General features: G+C 38.7%; 2 protein-coding genes across 3 annotated transcripts in view; one reads left to right on the top strand and one right to left on the bottom strand.

The window, feature by feature from the left end:
- Positions 1–8,501: 8,501 nt before the first annotated feature.
- Positions 8,502–17,014, bottom strand: MAIP1 (matrix AAA peptidase interacting protein 1). Of its 2 annotated transcripts, XM_054477602.2 has the most exons (5): positions 16,263–17,014; positions 13,168–13,239; positions 12,627–12,753; positions 10,587–10,734; positions 8,502–8,804 (listed from the first exon to the last, which is right to left on the bottom strand). In XM_054477602.2, the coding sequence occupies exons 1-5, from the start codon at positions 16,710–16,712 to the stop codon at positions 8,726–8,728; spliced, it is 876 nt and encodes a 291-aa protein (XP_054333577.1). In that variant the 5' UTR covers positions 16,713–17,014; the 3' UTR covers positions 8,502–8,725. The 2 variants fall into 2 exon arrangements, with proteins under 2 accessions (XP_054333577.1, XP_054333578.1); XM_054477603.2 differs by lacking the exon at positions 10,587–10,734 and having other exon boundaries at positions 16,263–16,712.
- Positions 16,986–24,926, top strand: part of TYW5 (tRNA-yW synthesizing protein 5) — a 25,139-nt gene continuing 17,198 nt past the window's right edge. The window contains exons 1-2 of the mRNA XM_054477601.2: positions 16,986–17,118; positions 24,073–24,227. Coding sequence (XP_054333576.1) covers positions 17,041–17,118; positions 24,073–24,227 — 233 coding nt within the window. The 5' untranslated portion in view covers positions 16,986–17,040. The remainder of the gene's footprint in view (positions 17,119–24,072; positions 24,228–24,926) is intronic.

The raw sequence follows: 24,926 nt of genomic DNA, 5'->3' as shown, positions 1-24,926 counted from the left end.
TTCTGTGGCTGTCATGGTCCCTCATAGTTCCAACCTCTGCTTCCATCATCACGTGTCCTTCTCTCTGACTCTGACCCGCCTGCCTCCCTCTTATAAGGACATCTGTGATAACATTGGATCCACCCACATAATCCAGCATAACCTCCCATCACAAAATCCTGAATTTAATCATACCTGCAAAGTCCTATTTTGCCAACTAACCCCTGGAACACATTTTCACGTGTTCCAGGGGTTAGTATGTGGGCATCTTGTGAGCAGAATATTTACCAGGTATCAAAGTATCATCTCACAGATTACTTATTAACTATAAAGAGAAAAAAATGACTTTTACAACTAAGGGTTCTCATAATCACCACTCTAAACAATGGGACAATAAGAAATTAGGTACTGCCTGATGTTATATAATATGAGGTCCACAAATCACTTATATATTCTTGCCAAAAATGTTTCACCTGAATCTAATCAACTCTTTCGCCCTAACTTCCAGCTTACAGAAATGATGCCATAGAAAAACAAGCACATTCTAGATATGGGACATGCTGTGTGTCTACCACTCTAGACTTCTCCAAATTGCAGTGCCATAAATGAGGATGGGGATATTCTAAATTTTGAAAAAAGGACTAAAGAGACATAATCAAATGCAACAGGTAAACCTTGACTGGATCTTGAATTAAAAAGTCATTTTAAAGACAACCGGTGAAATTTTAAATTTAAATATTAGCTGATACTATGGAATTATTGCTAATGTACATGTGGTTATATAGGATAGTGTCCTTATCCTTTGGAAACACATATTGAAATATTTAGGGTTGAAATACTAATACATGATGTCTGAAACTTACTTTGAAATGCTTTCAATAAAAATGTTTGGTCAAACACTATTCTAGATGTTTCTGTGAAAGTAGTTTTTGATGAGATTAACATTTAAACCACTATACGAATGTTAAATTTCTCTATATAATATATGTTTCCATAGATATCTATGTTTCTGTCTGTCTCCATAGATATGAGATAGATAAATATAAGTTTTGTTTCTCTGGGGAACTCTAACACAATACCCTTCTTTCAACTTTTCAGTATGTTTGAAATTTTTTCTAGTGAAAAGTTAGGGAAAAAATTAAATTCAGATAATTTTTTAAAACATTCAGGAGTTTTTAAAAACATTTTCCTGATCTAGCCAATGCTGACATTCAGGAGTTAAGTGCGTTATTTTGTAGCTCATAGCTATTCTTCTAGGAGAGAAAATTAGTCTTTATGGAGAATAGTCTGAGGAGCCTAGCCAACTAAAAATAAGCATCACCTGTCAGTTTGCAAATATTTTTGAGAATTTATTGTCTTAGTGGCTATGCTCAGTCCTGGGAAAAGAATGGTAAGCCACCCAGAAGTAGTCCTTTCTAACTTCTTCCTGTGTCACTGTGTGTCCCATACTTGGCAAGCCAAGTTCATTTGGGTCAAAGTAGAACACATCTAACTAGTTCTTGATTTTAAGAGAATCTACAGGTTTTCTGATCAGGGAGCCTGTATTGATGATATAGCCACTTCAGTGAAAGCCAACAGTGACAGCTTCATATTTCAAAAGTCAGACAACTCCAGTGAACATGATATAAACTCTTTTCTTCCTCTGTAACCAACACAGAACACATTTAGAAAGCTTATTTAAAAACATGTCAAGTTCTCAGAGAGAGAAGAAGAATGGTTACCAGAGGCTGGGAAGGGAAATGGAGGTGGGGTGGGGGAGTGGGGATGGGGATGGTTAATGAGTACAAAAAAAATAGTTGGAAAGAATTAATAAGACTTACTATTTGATAGCACAACAGGGTGACTATAGTCAATAATAACTTAATTGTACATTTTAAATAACAAAAAGCACATGATTGGATTGTTTGTAACACAAAGAATAAATGCTTGAGGGGATGGGTACCCCATTCTCCATGATGTGCTTATTACACATTGCATACTTATTTCAAAACATCCCATGTATGTGCACCCCATAAATATATAAACCTACTATGTACCCACAAAAATTTAAAATAAAAAAATTTAAAAATAAGAAAATAAGTTCTGCTTTGGCCATAATAAACATTTATCCTGATGCCTTAAACATTAGACAACTCAACAGATTACATGAAACTACTGTGCTCAAACATTGGACAGTAGGAAGCACAGTATTTTTATCTATGAAAGAAGAGAAACAAACAAGGCAGATCCTATGATAACCCAAATTTCTGTGTGGGGCATTTTCTAGACCACCCAGCCAGGGAAAAAAATCCCCAGCAGAACATGATAAACTTGCTGAATTGAGGAGACAGACATGGAAGGCCATGGAGTCTGAAGAGGCCAGAGGTGTAAGGCAAATGTTCAGACAGGAGCAAGCTATGCGGAACAGAACTTCAGAAGTTTGTATAGTAAATTCCTTGAGTTTTTAGTGAACTCTAAGCTATGAACACAAAGGGTGAGGCTCTATAAAGTCAAGCAAAGAGTGACTAGAAGCTGTGAAGTGAACAGTTCCCAGACAGCCTATAGTGCTGGGAATTCATTTGAGTTCTCTAAGCCGGCATGGAGAGTGCTGTCCTGTTTGGTAACTCAGGGCATCCAGTAGAGACCCCATAAATTACTCCACACAAATGGGGCTACACTCTTGGTAGAGGAAAAACTAGTCTAGAAAAACCCTAACAAAGCTTAACAATAGCCTCAAAAAAATCAACCTGAACCCCAAATGACCTAACTGGCTACCTAAGAGAACACAGTTCAACATTCTTCTCAAGGCAAATAATACCCAATGGTATCCAGATATTCAATGACAGAAAATTCATAAATTCAGTGTCCAATCAAAAATTACTAGACCAGGCCAGGCCTGGTGGCTCACACCTGTAATCCCAGCACTTTGGGAGGCCAAGGCAGGAGGATTGCTTGGTCCAAGAGTTCAAGACCAGTCTGGGCAAAATAGTGAGACCTTGTCCCTATTTATTTTATTTTTTAAAAATTACTAGACCAGCCAAAAGCAGGAAAATGTGGCCCATAACCAAAAGAAAAATCAGTTACTAGAAAGAGATTTTAAAGAAAGACAACTTTAAAACAACTGTTGGGCCAGGCAGAGTGACTCATACCTGTAATCCCAGCACTTTGGGAGGCAGAGGCAGGCAGATCACTTTAGCTAGGAGTTTGAGGCCAGCCTGGGCAATATAACGAGACCCCATCTCTACAAAATCTACAATAATTAGCTGGACATGGTGGCATGCACCTTAGTCCCAGCTACTTGGGAGGCTGAGGTAGGAGGATCACTTGAGCCTGGGAAGCAGAGGTTGCAGTGAGCCAACATCACACCACTGCACTCCAGCCTAGGCAACAGAATGAAACCCTGTCTCAAAACAAACAAAAAGCTGTTATAACTATGCCCAGCAAGTTAAAGGAGAACATGAACATAGAGAAGCTATGAGAAAGAATCAAATGGAACATGTAGACATGAAAACTAACACATCTGAAATAAAGCTGACATAATTCCACTCCCACCTTTCACTAACACAACACATTCTTCCTCAAAAATCCCTGTAAGATCAATGGTTTGCTCTGCTCGACAAGACTCCTCCCTTACTTAGGTAATAAATCAATTCAAATTTGGGGTTTTATATTGATTTTGAGTGGTGGTCTCATATTTTGACAATTACGAGGTTCCACCAAGGTTATTTTGATGACTCTAACTTAAAAATAAATAAAGGTGTGCTCACCAGGTGCCTTTGTGTCCAGATTTCATTTATCCTTTGGATTTGTTCCAAGTATTTTTGTCTCAATATTGATCTGTACTCTGACTCTCAGTGAGCATGTATTGTTGAGTTTATTTTGTTAAATGAGGATTCCTATCAAAATAGTTCTTTGCAGATGGCATTGTCAATATTTTGGCCATTAATTTCATTATTCTTCAAGCGTGTGCTTGTTTTGCTTTAGTGCATCTATTAGTACAAAGTCTTGGCTCAGGACTTTTTTTTTCCTGTTGCTTTGTCTTTCGTAGTCATTTTATTTCTTGGATATATAAGGGGGTTCTACATAGGGAATGAACAAAGGAATAAGTCCATCCAGCCTCCAATTCAATCCAAGTTGAATCCAAGGACTATGAATTAGAGGTCCAGTAGACAATGACAAATTCATGATCAAACTTTGCCTTTTGTCCCCTAAACACCTTCATAGGGACACTTCCTCTTTTATCAATTAATGAAAAGCCATTTTGTTTAGCCCATATGCCAGGGTAAAAAATTGTCACGTCATTCATTGCATAGTCCCTTCTTAGCCCCAGTTGGTAGGTAACCCAAGATGCTATTCTTTAGCATATATTTTTGTTTGACTATAATGGCTTCTTTCTTGTTAGTCACGAATTTTTCTAAATTAAAGTCATAACTTCTTACTGGCAGAACTACTTTTTATATGAACTCTCACTAAAATAATAACTCACGTGCTCACCCTAGTACAGCAAAAATATTTTTAACTCAAAGTAGCAATGATTACCTTGGGGGACATTCTGATAGTCAAAATTAATACATTTAAGCAGAGCTCTAGAAAAATGAGGAAAACTAATAATAGTCACGATTCAGTAGTCAACTTCTTTGGTGTGTCGAGACCTCAAAACAAACAATTGATGACAAGATAGTCTCTTTCAAAGACTCTCTAATTTCCTATCATTCAAGCCTTCTGAAACTATGCTCCGTATATAGATGATATAAAATTCTCATCACTCAGTCATATTCTTTCAATTCCTTCTACTCCTGGCCTCCTAAATGTCTAAATGTGATACCCTTTCCTCAGGACTTTTCTCAGAAAAGGTCATTGTATAGTATCTCCTTAGACTTGCTAGAACAGAAAGCAGGATCAATAGAAGCTGAATTTAAACCTTGGTCTAGAGCATCAGTAAGACTAACACAAATTCGCTGCAGAATTTGGAATTTTGTTAGATAGACATTATTTTGGACTATTTAATTTATATAGCTTGCTTAATTGCTAGTCTCTCAAAAGGGAAAAATGGTTAAAAGCAGCAGGATGGGAAACACCAGGAGGAGATTTTCATCACTTAGCTGTGTGTAAGTGAAGAAAATGGCTTTGAGAGGGAAAATAGATGTATATATAGTACACTATATAGGGACATGCAGTTTTTCCTTTATGGATATGAACAGATTCAACATTGTAAGCAAAGTGAAGATGAATTAATACAAGACTTTAAAGATGGATTTCAGGAAAGTTTCAGTTTGAGTAGACAGTTGGAATAGCCCCAATATATGAAATGAAGGGAACCTTATCTGTCATTGTAATGGGCTGAGACTCAAAAAAGGGGTCTTAAAAAGCAATTGTACAATGGAATGGAAAATTGCCAGTTTAGGAGAGTTCCAACATGTAGCTGAACATTTTCAATGAGCTTTAAAAAGGAAACTAGCTGAAAATTAAACCAAACTTATCATCCTTTAGATAAAGTAACTGGCTCCAAGTTAAAAATAATACCAAAAGTCCTCTGTCCTTTAAAAATAAAGAGCCTATGGCTAGGAACACCTGTAGGTGTAAGCAGAAAAGCCAGTGAAGGAAACAACAAGTGATATTTTGAACAAAATATGAAAGAAACAAAAAGATAGTTATCCAAGATTTGTCCAATTATGCTGCTCTAAGAGAAAACTCAGCACCCAGCAATTTTCTGTCATTCCTCTAAAGTCCCAAGGGGAATTGTCTATAAATACAGATGGACAACAATGCAGCTTTTATGTTACTAAACATGCCACCTATCTATCATTAATTCTACTTCTGTAGAATATCAGATTGCTCAGAAAAACATTTTAAAGTTGAAGAGCCAGACGAAAGATGAATTGACTTGTAATACAAGTTCAGAAGAGGGGAAAGGGAGAGTTTTGTCTTAAAGTGAAAATGTTTGGTTGTGCAATAATGTGAAAGAAAATAGTAACAAGCAAACTTAAGGGTGTATATAAATTTTAGAAGGCTTGATGAAAAGTGGACTTTACTTGCCTTGTTTTACTAAAGCAATTCAGAAGTGGGAATTTTTATCAATCCCAAATCTTTTCACCAGACTCAATATTTAAATGTTACTTTGGGACTACTATGAGAACATTCCTTTCTTCTTTGTGACATAAGTCCTATCTTACATGGAATTTCCAGATAAAATAAAGCAGAAGGGTTATTTTTAAGGCTCCCTAAAATTTTCCCTCATATATACACTTACTAACTGGTCTATGCATTGGAAAACTTTCACTATATAAAATTCAAGAAATAACTACAGAATTATCTATGGTCCACAGATGAGGTCAGAATATTTGCAATAAAGGCCATAAGAATCCATTGACTCTTTCAAGGTTATCATAAAAGTTCAGTTATATAGGTGTGTGAAAAGATAAAGCTCTTCTCCTCTAGGGGCCATAACTCAACAGCATGAAAACTGTCAAAGAGCCATTGCGTGTTCTCCTTGTTTCAAAGATATTGTAGTCTCAGCTAATTTTGTTAAAACCTTTTCAGATCATCTTTCCCAATCTGTGAACTGCCTTTTAATTATCTTACTGATGTCTTTCAAAAAGTTTTAATTTTAATAAAGTTCAAGTTATAAATTTTTTTCTTTCATGGTTCATGCATTCTATATCCTAAGAAAATCTTTGCTAATCCCAAGACAGCAAATGTCTCCTATTTGTTTTTTTTTTTTTCTAGAATTTCTAGGTTTAGCTTTTGTTTAGGTCTATCATCCATTTTAAAATCTAAATTTTGCACTAAAATTATGTATGTGATGTAAAAGTTGAGGTTCATTTCTCATATGAATATATACTTATTCCATTTGTTGAAAAGATGCTTTTCCTCTTTGCTTTGGTGCCTTTTTGTTTTCTTTTTAGACAGGGTCTCACCCTTTTGCCCAGACTGGAGTGCAATCATAGCTCAGTGCAGCCTCAACCTCCCCAGGCTCAGGTGATCCTCCCATCTCAGTCTCCCAAGCATGTGGGACTACAGGCACACACCACCACACACAGCTAATTGTGCCTTTGTCAAAAATCAATTGTCCATATATGCATGGGTCCATTTTTGAACTCTATTCTGTCCATTGGTCCTTAACATTTCTTATAAAACATGTCCATCGGCAATAAATTCTCTCATCTTTTCTCTGAGTCTTCTCACTTTTTGAAGATTTTTGCTGAATATCAAATTCTAGGTAAACCGGTTCTTTTTTCAGCACTTTTAAGATGGCATGCCAAGGTCTCTAACTTGCTGTTTAAGAAAAATAGGTAGTTCTTCTTATCTTGGCTTCTCTGCATGAATATACCTTTTTTTTTCCTCCAGCTGCTTTTACAATTTTCTCTGGTTTTCAACAATTTCATTATGATGTACCTTGATCAGATTTTTTTTCTCTGTGTTACCTTGTTTGTTGAATTTCTTGTGATCTGTGGGTTTATAGTTTTCATCAACTAGGACACTTTTCAGCCATTATTTCTTAACATACTATTTTTCTTTCCACTACTCCAACTTCTAGGACACAAAATACAAGTATATTAGAATAGTTGACATTATCCCATAGGTGGCTAAGACACTGTCCTACTTTTTTTTCTTTGTATTTTAGCATGCTTTTAAATTCACTGATTTTCAGTTCTGTAGAGACCAATCTGCTATAATTTCATCTATTCCTTCTTACCTAGCTAGTGACCAAAGAGGACAAATAGCAGCAGTGATTAAAAAATAAATGAATAAATCTTACACATACTTAAAATAAAGGTATAAGGCCAGGCACAGTGGCTCACGCCTGTAATCCCAGCACTTTGGGAGGCTGAGACAGGCGGATTGCCTGAGGTCAGGAGTTCAAGACCAGCCTGGCTAACATGGTGAAACCCTGTCTCTACTAAAAATACAAAAAAAAATTAGCTGGGCATGGTGGTGCACACCTGTAGTCCCAGCTACAAGGGAGGCTGAGGCAGGAGAATCGCTTCAACCCGGGAGGTGGAGGTTGCAGTGAACTGATATCATACCACTATACTCCAGCCCGGGCAACAGAGGGAGACTCCGTCAAAAAAAAAAAAAAAAAAAAAAAAAAAAGTGTAAATGTATTAGCCACAAATAAAATATTTAAGAACTATTAATTAAGAAATGTGTAAGTAGGCCGGGTGCAGTGGCTCATGCCTATAATCCTAGCTCTTTGGAGGCCGAGGCAGAACCACTTGAGGAGTTCAAGACCAGCTGGGCAACATAGCGAAATCTCTATAAAAATTTTTTAAAATTAGCCAGCCATGCTGGTGGATGCCTGTAGTCCCAGCTACTCTGAAGGCTGAGGCAGGGGGATTGCTCAAGCCCAGGAGCTCGAGGTTGCAGTGGACTATGATCATGCCACTGGACTTCATCCAGGGAGACAGAGCAAGACTCTGTTTCTCAAACAATTTAAAAAATATATAAAGAAATGTGTAAGTCGTTTTTTCAATACCTTCTTTATTATGTCTATAAAATTATATGTAGCATTGGAAATGTTATTGAATATGACACCAACAACGTGCTATTGTATTTTTTTAATTTTGACTTCTTTTAAAGAAGGTGATAACAATCTGTGGAAAATGCTTTTACTGTATCATGCCAATATACTGCAAGGAGTATTTCAAAATAATATAAAAGTAATTCACAGACTTAGATTAAGTGAAGATCAAATGACCCAAAAATTTTTCTTCCTTAGTTTTTCACAGCAACTGCTAAAGTCCATAAGCTAATTTTTCCAAGAAAATTATTCTAGTAATTTTGAGTGTTCAATCCGTGCAATGGTCCAGTCAGGCTTTACTCCTTGTGTGAACTCCCTCTGAAACCTAGGAAAGACATTGCAAATAATGTAAATCTTACATCAGTCCAAGTATGTGTTAGATAACTATGTAATTTGCAAGTGTATATTTAGAAGAATTTTTGGCAACAAGCTAATGGTTAATATTAAATCAAAATCAAAACCAAAAAAAGTTTAACCTACCCATTCAATCACAATAAATATACCCACAAAATTGAAGTACATTCTCAAGTAATGTGAGTATTTTTAATGGACTAATCTATATTCAACATCTGCCAGCCCCTAAGAGAAACTTGGATATTATTCTGTTTAAATACTAGCTATAACACATGCCTAATATGAGGACAGCTAAACTGGACTCTGGTGATGCAAACAGCACTTTAAATACATAACCTAGGATACAGGAAAAAAGCTATTTTTCAAATAGCACTGTTACCAATTTAGGAATAAATAGTGGCATTTAGTTTACATACATTAAATCAACCTTGAAAATAACAATGTTTATGAAGTACCCATAGTCTTAGTAAGAAACATCAGAAAAGATAAAGTTTAGTATAATGACAGTGCTCTTTAAAAATGATTTCTTAACAGACAATTCAGTAGATTTAAATTAAGTATTTAAATATATAGAATATTTTGGGTAATTACAAATAAAGCAAAATTTAAAAAAAATCATTTCTTTCAAGAAGAGCAAAAAAAAAAAAATGAGGATATAATTCTCTTTTACCTTAGTAAAACAGAATACATTTTATGTCTTAGGTCATTTTTAGGGTTTGTTATTTTGAAGCAGATTTGTGTAACTCTGGCAACATAATCATATTTTTTTAATAAATGTTAAATTATATCTTCATTGACTTGCTCCAGCAATTCACTGTTCTAGATTTTATTCGCATAAAAATACAATATAATGTCTCTTTTACGTAACTTGCTAACTTCCTACTATACAGTAGGTGCTTAAGGGTAGCATCCCTTCAACTTTGTATCTGAACCTCTACCAGAGCATGTGGGCACACAGATGACCAACAGATGTCTAGTGAATAAATGGTTCATGTACCAATTATGGCAGATTTTATTTTCCAAAAATGGCCACAACCATATCTCCCCTCCCATGTGCTCTTCTGCTATGTGGCCTTGCTGTTTTTTGCCCCAAGAAGGTGGGGGAGTCTTTCTACACCCTTTAAACTATACAGATCCTTTGACTGCTTTGACAAGTAGACTATGGCAGAACTGATGTTCTAATTCTGGGCATAGCCCTTTACTGGTTTAGCAGCTTCCATTTTCTGCCTCCTAGAATTCAGCCACTATGTGAAAGACATGACTAGTCTGAAACTACCACAAGTCCAAGCCACAAAGAGTGGCCCTGGAGAATACAGAGTCATGCAGAAGCCAAGGAGTACCAAGGTGCCACACATGTGAGTTGAGAAGTCACTGTGGAAATGAATCCTGCAGCTCCTGCCACCTGTGTTGATGCCACGTGAAGCAGAGAAAACCCCCTAACTGAGCCTATCCAAAATTTCTGAGCAGTGAAATAGCAGGCAAAATCAATGGCTGCTTAAAGCCAGTGAATTTGGGGGTAGTTTGTTAAGCAGCAATAGACAGCTAAAACATTTAATTAAATTCAGCAACATTACCTCTTTCTAATTTCTTAACTCTCCTGTTTCATATCCAGTGTGTCTTTCTGACCTTTTCTCCTCATAAATAACTTGTCAAATTTCAATTGTTTTCTTCCTAAAGATCTCTTAGTTTTCATACCTTCAAACTACCTTCCATTTTCTGAAGAAAGGAAACAATGAAATCTGATTAAACTTACTCATAGCTTGCACTAAGAAGTTGTTTAGTTTCCACATTCTGATTCCCCAACTTAACCTGGAATACACTGGCTCCTCTTAAAGTTTCACTGGGGATGTTGGCACTGGTTAGATACCAAAAGCACATCAGGATGTTAACAAACTTCCTTCCTTAGAGAAAAAACATATACACACACATACGAATACAAATCAAAATAATCTATCATCCACATATACAAAATGAAATCAGAAATTGGCAGCAGTTATAACAGTTGTTACAGGTCAAATTTTGTGCTTATTTTGATGTGACTTAAAATACTCATATTGATACTATTTTATTTTTAGAAAATTGTCTTAGGGTTTATGGCATACTTGCCCTCTTCTCTGTATCTCAGTAATAAAACTACTACTTAACTGAGCATGTACTTTACTAAGTATACCACATGGATTATTTTCAATTAGTGGCATTTTCTTTTTCTTTCTCTTTTTTTTGACACAGAGTCTCACTCTGTCACCCGGGCTGGGGTACAGTGGCGCAGTATCGGCTCACTGCAACCTCCGCCTCCGAGGCTCAAGCGATCCTCCCACCTCAGCCTCCTGAGTAGCTGGGACCACAGGCACGTACCACCATGCCCAGCTATTTTTTCATATTTTCAGTAGAGACTGGGTCTTGCCATGTTGCCCAGGCTGGTCTTGAACTTTTGAGCTCAAGTGATCCACCTGCCTCAGCCTCCCAAAGTGCTGGGATTACAAGTGTGAGCCACTGCATCTGGCCAGGCATTTTCTAAGATTATAATAACCTCCTGACAGATATCTGTTGTCAAACCAAAAATGAGGAGAAAAAAATACTTTTTGCTGCTCAGTAACTATCTTAACTTCAACTGCCAGAAAGAGTAAAGGCTTCCTATTCTACCCCTAATTCACCTTGCTGTGCCTGGTGATTCTGACAAACTCCTGATGCAAAAATTAGTTAGTGACCATGGTGCTGAGATGCAATTTGAAATATTAGGGAAGAATATTTATCACTAAAAATATCTTTACAAATGTTTCAAAATAATGTGTGCATGAAAAATTTTATCATCACTAAGAGTCTTTTTCTTCCACCTTGGGAAGTGTATAAGCAGAGGCTACATTTCCTGTGTGGCTGGCACATAATACATATGCAAATAGAGTCATCCCTCGAAATCCATGGAAGATTGGTTCCAGGACTCCCCTGTGGACACCAAAATCCACAGATGCTCAAGTCCTTTATATAAAATGGTGTAGTATTTGCATAACACACATCCTCCAGTATACTTTAAATCATCTCTAGATTATTTATAATACCTAACACAATGTAAATGCTAATGTAAATAGTTGTTATACTGTATTATTGAGGAATAATGACAAGAAAAAAACTGTACATGTTCAAATACAGATGCAACTATTTTTTTTTAATATTTTTTACCCTAGATTGGTTAAATCTATGGATGTGAAACCCCCAGATATAGAGGGCCAACTTTGTATGTATCAGGAACAAACAGTGAATTATCAGGAATGCATAGGGAAAATGTATGCCTCAAACAAGAAGAACCAGATAAATTTCCTCACAGCTTTTTTCATTATTCTCAAATAGATCCAATTTGGGAGTTCTGCAATTAATCTTTTCAAATCGTCTTTAGCTGATAATATCTAATTTGATTTTCTTTTACCCCTCATTCCTTCCATATAAGGTGCAGCTTTAAAATACACAATTGTTTCCTTCAAGTAGGAAATCTGAAACATAAATATTTTCTATTTGAGATGTGGGAGTCGCTCAAACTATTTTCATCAATGTAAGTGATGATGTTCTCTACTGTGAATAAAATAGTAGCAGAAAAAAAGTTCTAGATAGAAAGGCTTAAGAAATGATGACCATATCTCAACTCTTTCAGAAGTAGGTCTTTAAAGAATGGATATAACATTTTCTTTGAAGTTCTATAAATACTTGTCCTGACAAAACTCTACTATTTTGTGATTATCCACTAGTTTAGCTTATCTGGACAATTATGGATCATTTCAAGTTGACTATGCTCTGGCATTACCTTTCTCATCATAGTAAATGGAGATGTCTCCTGTTGATGTAAATACAATTTCTTCTATGTTAGCAGCAAGGGCATTTTTATGGTTGTCAGGTAGTGAAGTAACCTTTTCTTTCAATGCATGTAGCACCTAAGTTTGAAAAAAGCAAGCCATTAGTTCACCGATACAATTTTTGAAAACTTTCAAAAAGTGATCTTTATCATTGAATACATTTTTCCAAACCTATTTTTAAATTTACTACCATATTTACTCATTCTCAAAAGCAAGGCTGAAATGTATCTCATTATTCAACTAGGTAATTCCTAACAGAACATTCCATATAAGAGCAATTGAAAGACATCATGATTACTTCATTATGCCTTAAGTAGCAGGAGTTATTCCATGCTTTTATATGACCCAAAGTACCCATAAGAACAGATACACAGACTCTACTTTGGATGCTGGCACACACACTATTTTTAAGCATAAATAAGGAAAGTGTGTATCATTCTATTGCAAAAGAATAGCATTTATTTTTAAAGCAAAATGTAAAATGTACTTTACCTCTTTGGCCACAAGTTCTTCCAACAGATCAAATTTACACTGTGACAGCAACTTGGAGACATGAGCAAAAGCCTTGAAAAAAATATTAAGAGAAGTGTAGGGATTATTATTTCGAAAATACCATACCATGTTCATATTTAAATGGCTAAGTGTAATACAGACTATTTTATGGTAATAGTGATAAACAACATCAAATATTAACTTATCAAGGCATGACTCTGTTGACTTTTCGTATATGGCCTTCCCACATATATAGCAGTAAGTGACTTGACCTTTAATTCTGGATCCACTCTCAGGACTGGGAAATGATAGTGTGTGGTGTACAATCTAGATGGCTCAATAAAAATCCTCCTTTATATTTCTTCCTAAAATGATGAAGTAAACAATCATTTGGCAGTTATATGACCTACCTCTTAATCATGCATAGATAGCAGTTGGAAAGGAGAAGAGTCGAGACTGCACTGGGAGTCTGGAAATCTGGGCTGTAGTCTGAATCTCAGTATGGGAGATAATGTAGGTTTGGGAAAGTGGGAGAAAAGGTCATTAGTTTATATGGTCTAAAACAGTAGATCCTAACTTTGAAGTATGAAATTCCATTTTCAAGGAGGGAAAAACCCAACTGCAATTCTCCTCATTGCTAGCAATGAGAAAGCAAACCGTGAATTAAGATCCTACCTGTCTTCAGGGAACTTTCAGTCTACTTGGGAAAAGGACAAGTAAACTGACAAGTTTAAGAATTTTGACAGGGATAAGAACAGGATGACTTGGGAGCATACAGAAGAGCCTTCTAACCCAATCTGGGAGGATCAGAGAGGGCTTCCTAAAGGAAGAAACATCTAAGCTGAAATCTAGGCTGCCAGAGGATGCACAGGCATGTCAGATATGGCATGTCAGAGAATACTGCCTATTATAGGATGAATTGTGCTCTCCTTCCCCCAAAATTTATGTTGAAGCTCTAACCCCCAGAACCTTGGAATGTGACTATATTTGGAGATAAAGCCTTAAAGAGGTGATTAAGTTAAATGAGACCATCAGGGTGGGCCAAAATCCAATCTGACTGGCATCCTTATAAGAGGAGCAAATGTGGAGTAAGAGCCACCAGGAGCACGCATGCACAGGGAGGACCATGCAAGGACACAGCAAGAAGACGGCCATCTGTAAGCTGAGAGAGGCCTCAAGAGAAAACAACCCCTCCGACACCTTGATACTGAAATTCTGGTTGTTTGCTTTATATAAGCAACAATGCATACAGACTGGCTGATGAATGGGGTGTAAATACTGCTTAATAGCAAGGAAGGAGGTGAAAATAGCTAACAGCTGGAGGACCACTAGGACTGGAGTGACCCCAAAAATGCTGCATGCTCCTCTGTGTGTTCAGAGGAAACAAGTACTGAGGCCTGATGCCTGCCAGTGGTGGGGAGATGATTTCCATTCCTTGCCGAAACATAAATGAACTGGTACCATCATATGTGTTATGAGGTGGACAAGCTCATATATCATCAGTGGGCATTGTAAAGAACAGTAGGATCAATACAACTTATCACTGCATGGACAAAAGATTTTGAGAACTGACAAGAGCAGAGGTTTATCCCTTAATTATAATGCTGAGTTAAGCATCTTAATCAAGTTTGTTCTTTGACTTTTTTTATATAAATATATATAGTAGTCAAGAGTTGACTCAGAGAAGCAGGCAGCAGGAGTTAATACTGACACTTATTACACAAAGTTGAAAACATTTGATTTACAACTGATAGGTCTCATAAATACAAATGGCCATGATTATGGAAAGAATCTGAAATAAATTTGGAGTAAAATATCAATACCAGTATACAACCAATACTGTAAAATAATTATGCCAATGGCATGGTTCTAAGGCATATGGAGGTATGAAGCGGGAAATAAACTTTATGACTTCTATTGTGATTTTTTTGTTTTTGTTTTTTGAGACGGAGTCTCGCTCTGTCACCCAGGCTGGAGTGCAGTGGTGCAATCTTGGTTCACTGCAACCTCCACCTCCTGGGTTCATGCAATTCTCCTGCCTCAGCCTCCAGAGTAGGTGGGACTACAGGGGCTCGCCACGGCTAATTTTTGTATTTTTAGAAGAGACACTGTTTCACCATATTGGCCAGGCTGGTCTCGAACTCCTGACCTTGTGATCCACCTGCCTCGGCCTCCCAAAGTACTGGGATTACAGGCGTGAGCCGCCATGCCTGGCCGACTTCTATTGTTACCAGTAGTTCTGCAATGTTTGGGAACGATACAATCTGTAAAGGAGTCAAAAGAAAAAAAAAAAAAAAAGCACGTACCTACAAAATCTACAAATAATCTCAGGACCCAAGTGACCATATGTCACAAGGGTAAGGCAAGGTATAATCAGCCATTCAGAAACAGGTACGTAACTAACAAAGTCAGGGATAAGAATCTCTAAAGGCTAAATATTTTCTGTGTGCAGGGTGCTGTGCACTTAGCCACCAGGCAGTCTCAGCAAATCCTTTGAAAGGGTAAAATTGCTCATCTCCAGTTTAATCTTTACAGAGTATGGGGTGGTGTATTGGTCGGCCCTGTCAAATAGCTGGCAGGAAGTTCTGCTCTTCTACCCAAGGTGACATTACAGCACTTTGGAAATGTTATCTCAATTATTCTTCAATCTTACCCATTTATTAATGTATTCAACAAACATTCATGGAGTGCCTACTATGTGCCAGGAATTGTCTTGCCCACTTTGTAAATTTGAAAATTATGTTCAGACAAGATGCGACCATATAGCTTTTTCTTTCTATGAGACAGGGCCTGGCTCTCTATCCCAGGCTGGAGTGCAATGATGGCACGATCACAGCTCACTACAACGTCCAACTCCTGGGTTCAAGCGATCCTCCCCTTCAGCCTCCCAAGTAGCTGAGACTACAGGCGTGTACCACCATTCCCGGCCCAGAAGCTTACTTTAAGTCAAGCAATGGCTGGAAGGCTCTATGTCTGGGCCACTAATCACGTTTGATCACTTGTATCCCAGTGAAGAAAACTCACTGCTAAGCACTTCTGCGAGCAATAGTTGAACTCATTAGAGACGGATAGGTCAATCAGGGAAATAAACAAACCTGCTTCGCTCCCTCGGAGAACTCTGCGATGCTGAACTCTTTGTCGAAATAGGCCCAGATAAGGAAGGCCTTAATTCGAGTCCTAACCCAGTTGATGGGGTTGGAGAATCCCAGGACGATCATCTTGGTTTTCTGGTGCTGCTGGGGCTTCTCCTCCGTGCTGTAGCTGCGCTGAGGGCAGGCAGGGAAAGAAGCGAAGGCTGCGGGGAGTCCCGGGCTGCTGAGCACTGGCCGCCGGGAGCCCTGGGCAGGTAGCGCCGAGGCCGCCAAGGCCCTAGCGCTTCGGGGAAATAACGCCGCTCCCGAGCCGAGGCGACAGCGGCAGAGGTAGCAAAGTCTGGCCGACCGCAGCCTCACCTCGGCCACAGCGGGAGTCCGGAGTCGGACGGCCCCGCAGGGCAGCGACCGAGAGTGCAGGAACTGGGGTAGCAGACGAGCGGCCAGCGCCATTTTTATGACCCTTCACCCCGGTGCCTGCAGGTGCTGTATGGAAAGGAAGTCGGTGGGAAACCGCCTCAGCGGTGTCGGAGAAAGAGACTGGAGAGCAAAGTGGACCTGTTGCTGCAGCCACTGGTGAGTCGGCCTCGTCCCCGCTCTCCAGCACGCAGCCCAGGCCGAGGCCCTTCGGCAACCCGCCCCGCGCTCGGACCCAGCCACTCTGGAGTCTGCCGGCCTCGCGGACCTTTTCTCTGTCGCTCGTGTTTCCGGGCGGGTGGCGCTGAGGAACGCTTAAGAAGCGAAGTTCCGAGGACCTGGAAGAGGGCAGGCGTGAGCAACCATGGCCGGGCAGCACCTCCTGGTACCCCGGCTGGAGGGCGTTTCTCGGGAGCAGTTCATGCAGCACCTCTACCCACAGGTGAGGCCCGCGCGCGGGGCAGAACCCCGAGAAATCAGCGGGAGACGCGTCTTTACCATTCGGACGGCTGGGAACTGGTTTTTAGAGACCCAGGGTGTGGGAAAGAGGCGCAGGACGGCAGCAGATGACTGGTTGGTCCTTAGGCCAAGGGAAAGGTGCACGGGGGACGCCGACTGGCTCCTCTATTGAAATTTCCGGAGAAAGCCCCATGTTTCTGGGGAGCAAGATGATGGCGGAGAGCTGAGTGCGAGAGGTATTTTGCCTAAACTCTTTACTTCGCATCTGTCAGTCTGCTCCGAATTAATGGATTTGAAGGCACAACTTTTCACTCCACTGAGCCAAAAAAGGAAAGCAATGGGATTCCCCCGGAAAACTCCTACTTGTCTTGAATTCTAACTTACTTAGGTTCTAGTTCCGTCGCTACTTAGGTTCTAGTTCCGACGTTGGAGTCTTTTATACCTGTAGTTAGAACCTTAGGTCTTTAAAAGAAAACTCATAGAGAAATATTAGGGAAACAAAAAGTGCTTTTACTTGCAGTGCTTTACAAGGGAGTCCAGACCTAAGAAAAACAGAAGGTATTAAAAGGAAAAAATCCACAGGATTACAGTAAGTCAGTTTATGGTAGGAAAAATACCCAGCAATTTTCTTACCTGGTATTTACACTTATGAGGGTGGTCATAGAATTACAGTTCTGGGGCCGGGCGCGGTAATCCCAGCACTTTGGGAGGCCGAGGCGGGCGGATCACCGGAGGTCAGGAGTTCAAGACCAGCCAGTAGAAATCCCATCTCTACTAAAAATACAAAATTAGCCGGGCGTGGTGGTGGCCCATACCTGTAATCCCAGCTACTCGGGAGGCTGAGGCAGGAGAATCGCTTGAACCCGGGAGGCGGAAGTTGCAGTGAGCCGAGATCGCGCCACTGCACTCCAGCCTGGGCAACAAGAGCTAAACTCTGTCTCAAACAAACAAACAAAACTGCAGTTCTGAGTGTTACAAAAGTCGGATGGGCTGGGCGCCGTGGTTCATGCCGGTAATCCTAACATTTTGGGAGGCCCAGGTAGGTGGATCACTTGAGGTCAGGCGTTCAAGACCAGCCTGGCCAATATCGTGAAACCCCGTCTGTACAAAAAATACAAAAATTAGCCGGGCGTGGTGGCGCACGCCTGTATTCCAAGCTACTCTGGAGGCTGAGGTCGGAGGATCTGCTTGAGCCTGGGAGGTCGAGGCTGCAGTGATCCATGATCCTGCCACTGCTCCAGCATGGGCGAGAGGGTGAGACCCTAGCTTAAAAAAAAAAAAAAGGCGGGGGTGGGGGGGATGCGGGAGGAATGAAATTTTTCTTTTGATAGCAACCTACGGGAGAGGATTCAAGCCTTTATTAGTTTGGAAACTTGTACTAGATGGGTTGTTCTTGCTCTCCCTGTCCTTAGACGCCCCCCATCTCAGAATATGCTAGACGTAAGTTGTCTAAAGGGCAGTGTTGTGAAGATTAGGGTATGTGGAAATGCTTTGTAAGATTCATATCAAAAGGTATTTTGTAATTTTTTTCTTCAGACAAGACATACAGCACAAAGCATCATTACATTTTAAAAAGTCGAAAATTACAAACAACTTTCTCTGGCCATAGGGCAGTAAAACTAGAAATTAATAACAAAATTGGAAAAAAAGACCTTTCTATCTGGAAACATTAAAAAGTATGAGGGGGCATAGTGCTATGAGTTTTTTGTTAAACATTTTGTAATAACTTCATAATTAACACTGTATATTGTACAGGTACATGAATAGATAGACCAAGGAAATAGAATAGAAAGTGCAGAAATACCTATTCCTATGGAAATTTAGTGTATAATAGGCATGACATTTCAAAAATCAATAGGGCACAAAATGACTTTTTAAAAAATAGACTGTTTTTTCGAGGCTTTTTAGGTTCACAGCACAATTGACCAAAGATACAGAGATTTCTCATGTCCTTTCTGCCCTGACACATGGATAACCTCCTCCATGATCAACATCCCCTCATTAGAGTGGTATATTTAGAGTGGTATATTTATCAATTATATTACAATTGATAAACCTACGTTGGCACATCATTTTCTTTTTCTTTTTTTTTGAAATGGAGTTTTGCTCTTATCGCCAAGGCTAGAATACAGTGGCACAGTCTCGGCTCACGGTAACCTCTGCCTTCAGGGTTCAAGCGATTCTCCTGCCTCAGCCTCCTGAGTAGCCAGTACTACAGGCACTCGCCCCCACGCCCGGCTAATGTTTGTATTTTTTAGTAGAGGCGGGGTTTCGCCATGTTGGCCATGCTGGTCTCAAACTCCTGACCTCAGGTGATCCGCCCATCTCAGCCTCCCAAAGTGCTGGGATTACAGGCGTGAGCCACCGTTCCCAGCCTGGCACATCATTTTCACCCAAAATTCATAGTTTATATTAGGGTATACTATTGAGATTGTACATTCTATGGGTTTGGTCAAATTTATAATGAAGTGAATCCAGCATTATGGTATTATACAGAGGAGTTTCACTTAGAAAATGATAAAATTCAGTTTATATCTCACACTGTACACAAGAATAAACTCCAAGTGGATCAGAAAAATGTGAAGAAATGAAACTACACAAGTTGTGAGTACACTTGGCAATACAAAAAAAAATGAAGCTACACAAGTGCTGGAAGAAAATATGGGTAAATTCCCCTATAATCTAGGTCTATGGAAGGCATTTCTAGCTATGACTCAAAATTCAGGTGTAATATTAGATTAAAATTTGACTACATGAAACATTTGTATGCCAGAAATACTGTAAGCAAATTTGAAAGACAAATACAAAGTGGGAGAAAATATTTGCAACATTCATCTCATATAAAGGACAGTAAAAGCCCTTGTATGGAAAGAACTTTTAAAGGGAGGTAAAAAGCTAAAAATCTGGTAGAAAAATGAGCAAACGATTGAGGGGGGAAAAACAACATTAAAATGGCCTTTAAACTAGGAAGTTTAAGTTTACTCATAAGAGAAATAAAGCTACACTGAGATACAACTTCTTACATATCATATTGGCAAAAATTTAAAAAGCTCTGGTGATACTGTCTTGGTGAGGCCCTGAAGAAACTGGCACACTCAAATTTTATACCAAATGGTACAACTCTTTTGGCATATCTAACTATGTTTACTTTATGACCCAGTAATTCCTCATTTAGGAATTTATTATGGAGATATACCTCCAAAAATGTGTAAATATTTACGTAGTGTTACTGTACTTGCAAATTATTGGAAATAACCTAAATGCTTATGCAGGCAAGAATAATTGAATAAATTATGGCTCATTTACACTGAGGTATACTAAGATGTAAAAAAGAATAAAGGTGATATCTGAACTGATAAGTGGTGATTTCTAGGATATATTTATGATTTTTTTTTTTTTTTGAGACGGAGTCTTGCTCTGTCACCCAGGCTGGAGTGCAGTGGCGCCATCTCGGCTCACTGCAAGCTCCACCTCCCGGGTTCACGCCATTCTCCTGCCTCAGCCTCCTGAGTAGCTGGGACTACAGGCGCCTGCCACCACGCCCGGCTAATTTTTTTGTATTTTTAGTAGAGATGGGGTTTCACTGTGTTAGCCAGGATGGTCTTGATCTCCTGACTTTGTGATCCGCCCACCTTGGCCTCCCAAAGTGCTGGGATTACAGGCGTGAGCCCTGCGCCCAGCCATATATTTATGAATTTTTTAAAGAGCACATAACAAAAGAAAATATATAGTAAGCTACTATTTATGTAAAAAACAAAGGGAAGAGATAATGAAATATATGTTTTTGATCACTTTGCAAAAAAGAAAGGAATAAACCAAAAATTAACGAGATCGGTTATGCATAGGGGATGTGTGAGTATGAGATGGAAGAATGTGGATGGGGTGACTTTTGTATAGTTTTGATTTGGGGAATCACATGGACGTTTTACATTCTAACGTCATAATAATAAAATCAACAAGGATGAAAAATTATTTTTTAAAAGACCCTAATATAGACTATAAAAAGTAACACATGAACCCGTTTAAGTGGGAGAGGGAGAAGTTACCCAAGTCACTATTTTAAACACAATACTTTAGTTATATGTCCTCAATCTAAGACACAATGAACGAAAACAAACTGAATTCTAGTTAGTACAGTAAGTCCTCATTTAACGTTCTCAGTAGGTTCTTGGAAGCTGCAACTTTAAGGGAAATGACCTATAATGAAACCAGTTTTACCACAGGCTAATTGATATAAACAAGAGTTAAGTTCCAGTGGCATATTTCTGGTCACAAAAACATCACCAAACTTGTAAATAAAGACCCAAAACATTTCTAATCTTAAACATTGAAATAAACATGAGCTACGTGTACATTTAAGAAGGATTAATAAAAGTAAATAATTACTCAATTTTTGGTGAATTGTTATGTGACAGTGGTCATAGTAGTGGTGGGTTAAATCAACGAATAAATGTTTACAAACGGAAAATTGTAAGGAGCGCCTCCTACCACTGAACAGTTCAAAACAAGTGTGGCAGGTTTGCTGATTGCTTTCATACCCCCTTGTTTATTGTGCACTTGTATGATTATCATATGCTTTACAAATTTTTGTTTTACATACTTTGTATTCACTCCTTTCTTCATTTTCCAACCTGCTTATTTCAGTTCAGGGTCACAGGTGGCCAGAGTCTATCCTGGCAGCTCAGGGCACAAGGTAGGAACCAACCCTGGACAAGATACCATCCCATCTCAGGGCACGCGCACGTGCACGCACACACACACATATACACACACACCCCCACATGCACTCACTCATACTGGGACCATTTAGACATGCCAGTGAACCTAATGTGCACATCTTGGGGTTGTGGGAGGAAACCAGAGTACCTAGGGAAGACCCACAGAGATGTGAGGAGAATGCAAAAACTCTACTCAGACAGGGGCCCTGGCTAGGAATTGATTTTTTTTTTCTCATCTGTGTTATAACTTTATTTGAGGACCCATTGTAGACATATTTTTTTTTACAGTGGTGTGACCTAACAGTGGCAAAAGCAAATTCTGTGAATTCTTTACTTCCTGTGAATTGTGGGATTTTGCAAGTGATTAAACATTGAGGATAATGGGAACTAGGTTTCCCACTGCTGAAAATGGGAGTTACAAATTCAGTAGATTATAATGAACCTTGAAATGTTTATGGTTCATACGTACACCTGTTAGGTATATGTGTGTGTACATGTATTATATATATGGACATATATGGAGAGAGAGCTGAATAGAATAGGTATATGCATATATGGGGTGTACGTGTATATATATTTGTGGGATATACATAGACCCTCACATATATCCTGACTCTGTCCACTGAGAAGAAACCAGAACTACTTTAAGAAATGACTGATCACAGGGCTGGGCAGAGAAAGTATAAAAGATGTCGGGTTCTGTTATTTTGCCATAATGTAAGGAAGTGCCCCAGTTAAAAAGTCACAAGAAGCATCTTGAAGGGGCTTACTGGCCAAATCTGGGATAATTTGGGTATCAAAATTATACCACTAGATTATTACCCAGTAAATAAAATAATTCAATGGAGAATTTAGAGCTCATTTCGATATTAGGATGCCAACTAATAAATGTAGAAGAAATGATGGAGTTTAGAAAAATCACTGTTTTTTGCACTCATCATAGCAAAACATAGTGTGCTACCTGATGTGGCATGCTGAGAAGGCAACACCATTCCTTTTGTGGTACATTCCTTCTCCAAAATGTGTAACTTGAGTCTAATTATGAAGAAACTTCAGATAAACCCAAATTGAAGGGTTTTCTACAAAATAGCTGGCCTATACTCTTCCAAAATGTCAAGGTCATAGACGATAAAGAGGCTGATGATTAAACATTTCAGATTAAAAGAGACATAGCAACTGAATGCAGTGTGACATCTCAGATTGAATTCTGAGTTAGGAAAAAATAACGCTAAAGGAAATCATTGGGACAATTAGCAAAATTTGAGTATGGACTGTAGATTAGATAATAGTATTATGTTGATGTTTTGTTTTTTGTTTTTTTGTGTGTGATGGAGTTTCACTCTGTCGCCCAGGCTGGAATACAATGGCGCGATCTCAGCTCACTGCAACCTCTGCCTCCTAGGTTCAAGCAATTCTTCCACCTCAGCCTCCTGAGTAGCTGGGATTACAGACATGCACCACACTTCAAATTTTCTTTTTCTTATTTTTTTTTATTTTTAGTAGAGATGGGGTTTCGCCATGTTGCCCAAGCTGATCTCAAACTCCTGACCTCAAGTGATCCACCCTCGGCCTCCCAAAGTGTTGGGATTACAGGCGTGAGCCACTGCGCCCAGCCTACGTCAGTGTTAAATATAATTTTGGTAATTATTCTGTGGTTATATAAGAGAATGTCTTTGTTCTCAGAAAATATACTTAAGTTTTTAGAGATAAGGACCATGGTGTCAGCAATTTAACCTTGAAATGGTTCCAAAAAAATTAAATTATGCTTAATTTAATTTCAATTAATAATAATATGTCCTTCTCTTGAAAGTAAGAACAAATCATAAAGCAAATGTGCAAAATATTAACAGTTGGTGAATCGGGGTAAAGCATTTACGAAAATTCTTTGTAGTGTTCTTAAAACTTTTTTATAAGTTTGAAATGACATCAAAATTAAAAGTTATAAAAATATTTGACTATAAAGTACAGATTTTAGTCATTATATATTGATGGTCTTGCAGTTTTGTTTTGTTTTTCTAATCTTAAAATTTTGTTCTAGATATTTCACATGGCCCCTCTTCTTGTTTTAGTGACAGCATGAACTGTCAAAAGCTTTGAGTTCAAGCATCTTGGGAGCAAGAGTCAGATCTTACTTGTTTTTGTCTCCCTGTTGCCAAATACAGCTCTTGATGTGTTGTTGGTTTTCATGAATTTTGTTGTATTTCTTTCCCCACTTACAGAGAAAACCTCTTGTGTTGGAAGGGGTTGATTTGGGGCCATGTACAAGCAAATGGACAGTGGATTACCTAAGCCAAGTTGGAGGGAAGAAAGAAGTAAAGATTCATGTTGCTGCAGTTGCACAGATGGACTTCATTAGTAAGAACTTTGTATATAGGTATTTTCTTCTGAGGTTTACTCTGGGGATACAAATAACTTTTTAAAAACTTTTAAAATATTTTTGCATTATTATACAAAGACCATATGGCATTTCATCTTTTGGCTGGTTTGATGTAATCATGGAATAGCTTACTGATTTTTAAAGAGTGGTTTTTAAAAGACAAGAGTTCTGAGTTTACATAATTATACAATGACAATTTTTTATTTTTTTTTATTTTATTTTTGAGACAGAGTTTTACTGGGCCACCCAGGCTGGAGTGCAGGTGTGTGATTTCGGCTCACTGCAACCTCTGCCTCCTGGATTTGAGTGATACTCCTGCCTCAGCCTCCCAAGTAGCTGGGATTACAGGCATGTGCCACTATGCCTAGCTAACTTTTGTATTTTTAGTAGAGACAGGGTTTCATCATGTTGGCCGGGCTGGTCTCAAACTCTTGGCCTCAAGTCATCCACCTGCCTCAGCCTCCCAAAGTGCTGGGATTACAGGCATGAGCCACCATGCCTGGCCAACAATTTTTTAAATAGGGTATATACCCAATACCTTCTGCAGTCATGGAAGGAAGATAAAATTTCTGTAACTAGGGTTAGATTTCATACGAAGTTGGATGTGCCATACTCATTCAATGCTTGATTAATTAGTTGATCCTACCACATTAGTAACTGTTATCTAGAATAGGAAATTCTAAAAGGCTCATGTTT

Source organism: Pongo pygmaeus, chromosome 11 (genome assembly GCF_028885625.2).
Source record: "Pongo pygmaeus isolate AG05252 chromosome 11, NHGRI_mPonPyg2-v2.0_pri, whole genome shotgun sequence".
In the NCBI taxonomy this organism is placed as follows: domain Eukaryota; kingdom Metazoa; phylum Chordata; class Mammalia; order Primates; family Hominidae; genus Pongo; species Pongo pygmaeus.
This window is presented reverse-complemented; position numbering and strand designations above follow the sequence as displayed.

Bases quoted from the DNA above. Each gene is read 5' to 3' on its own strand.
- MAIP1 (XM_054477602.2), bottom strand. From the start codon at position 16,712: ATGGCGCTGGCCGCTCGTCTGCTACCCCAGTTCCTGCACTCTCGGTCG. The intron at 12,754-13,167 runs GTAAAGTACATT...TTTCAAACTTAG, and splicing joins AAGAACTTGTGGCCAAAGAG to GTGCTACATGCATTGAAAGA. The intron at 8,805-10,586 runs GTAAGTTTAATC...TGTCTTTCCTAG, and splicing joins CTTCTTAGTGCAAGCTATGA to GTTTCAGAGGGAGTTCACAC.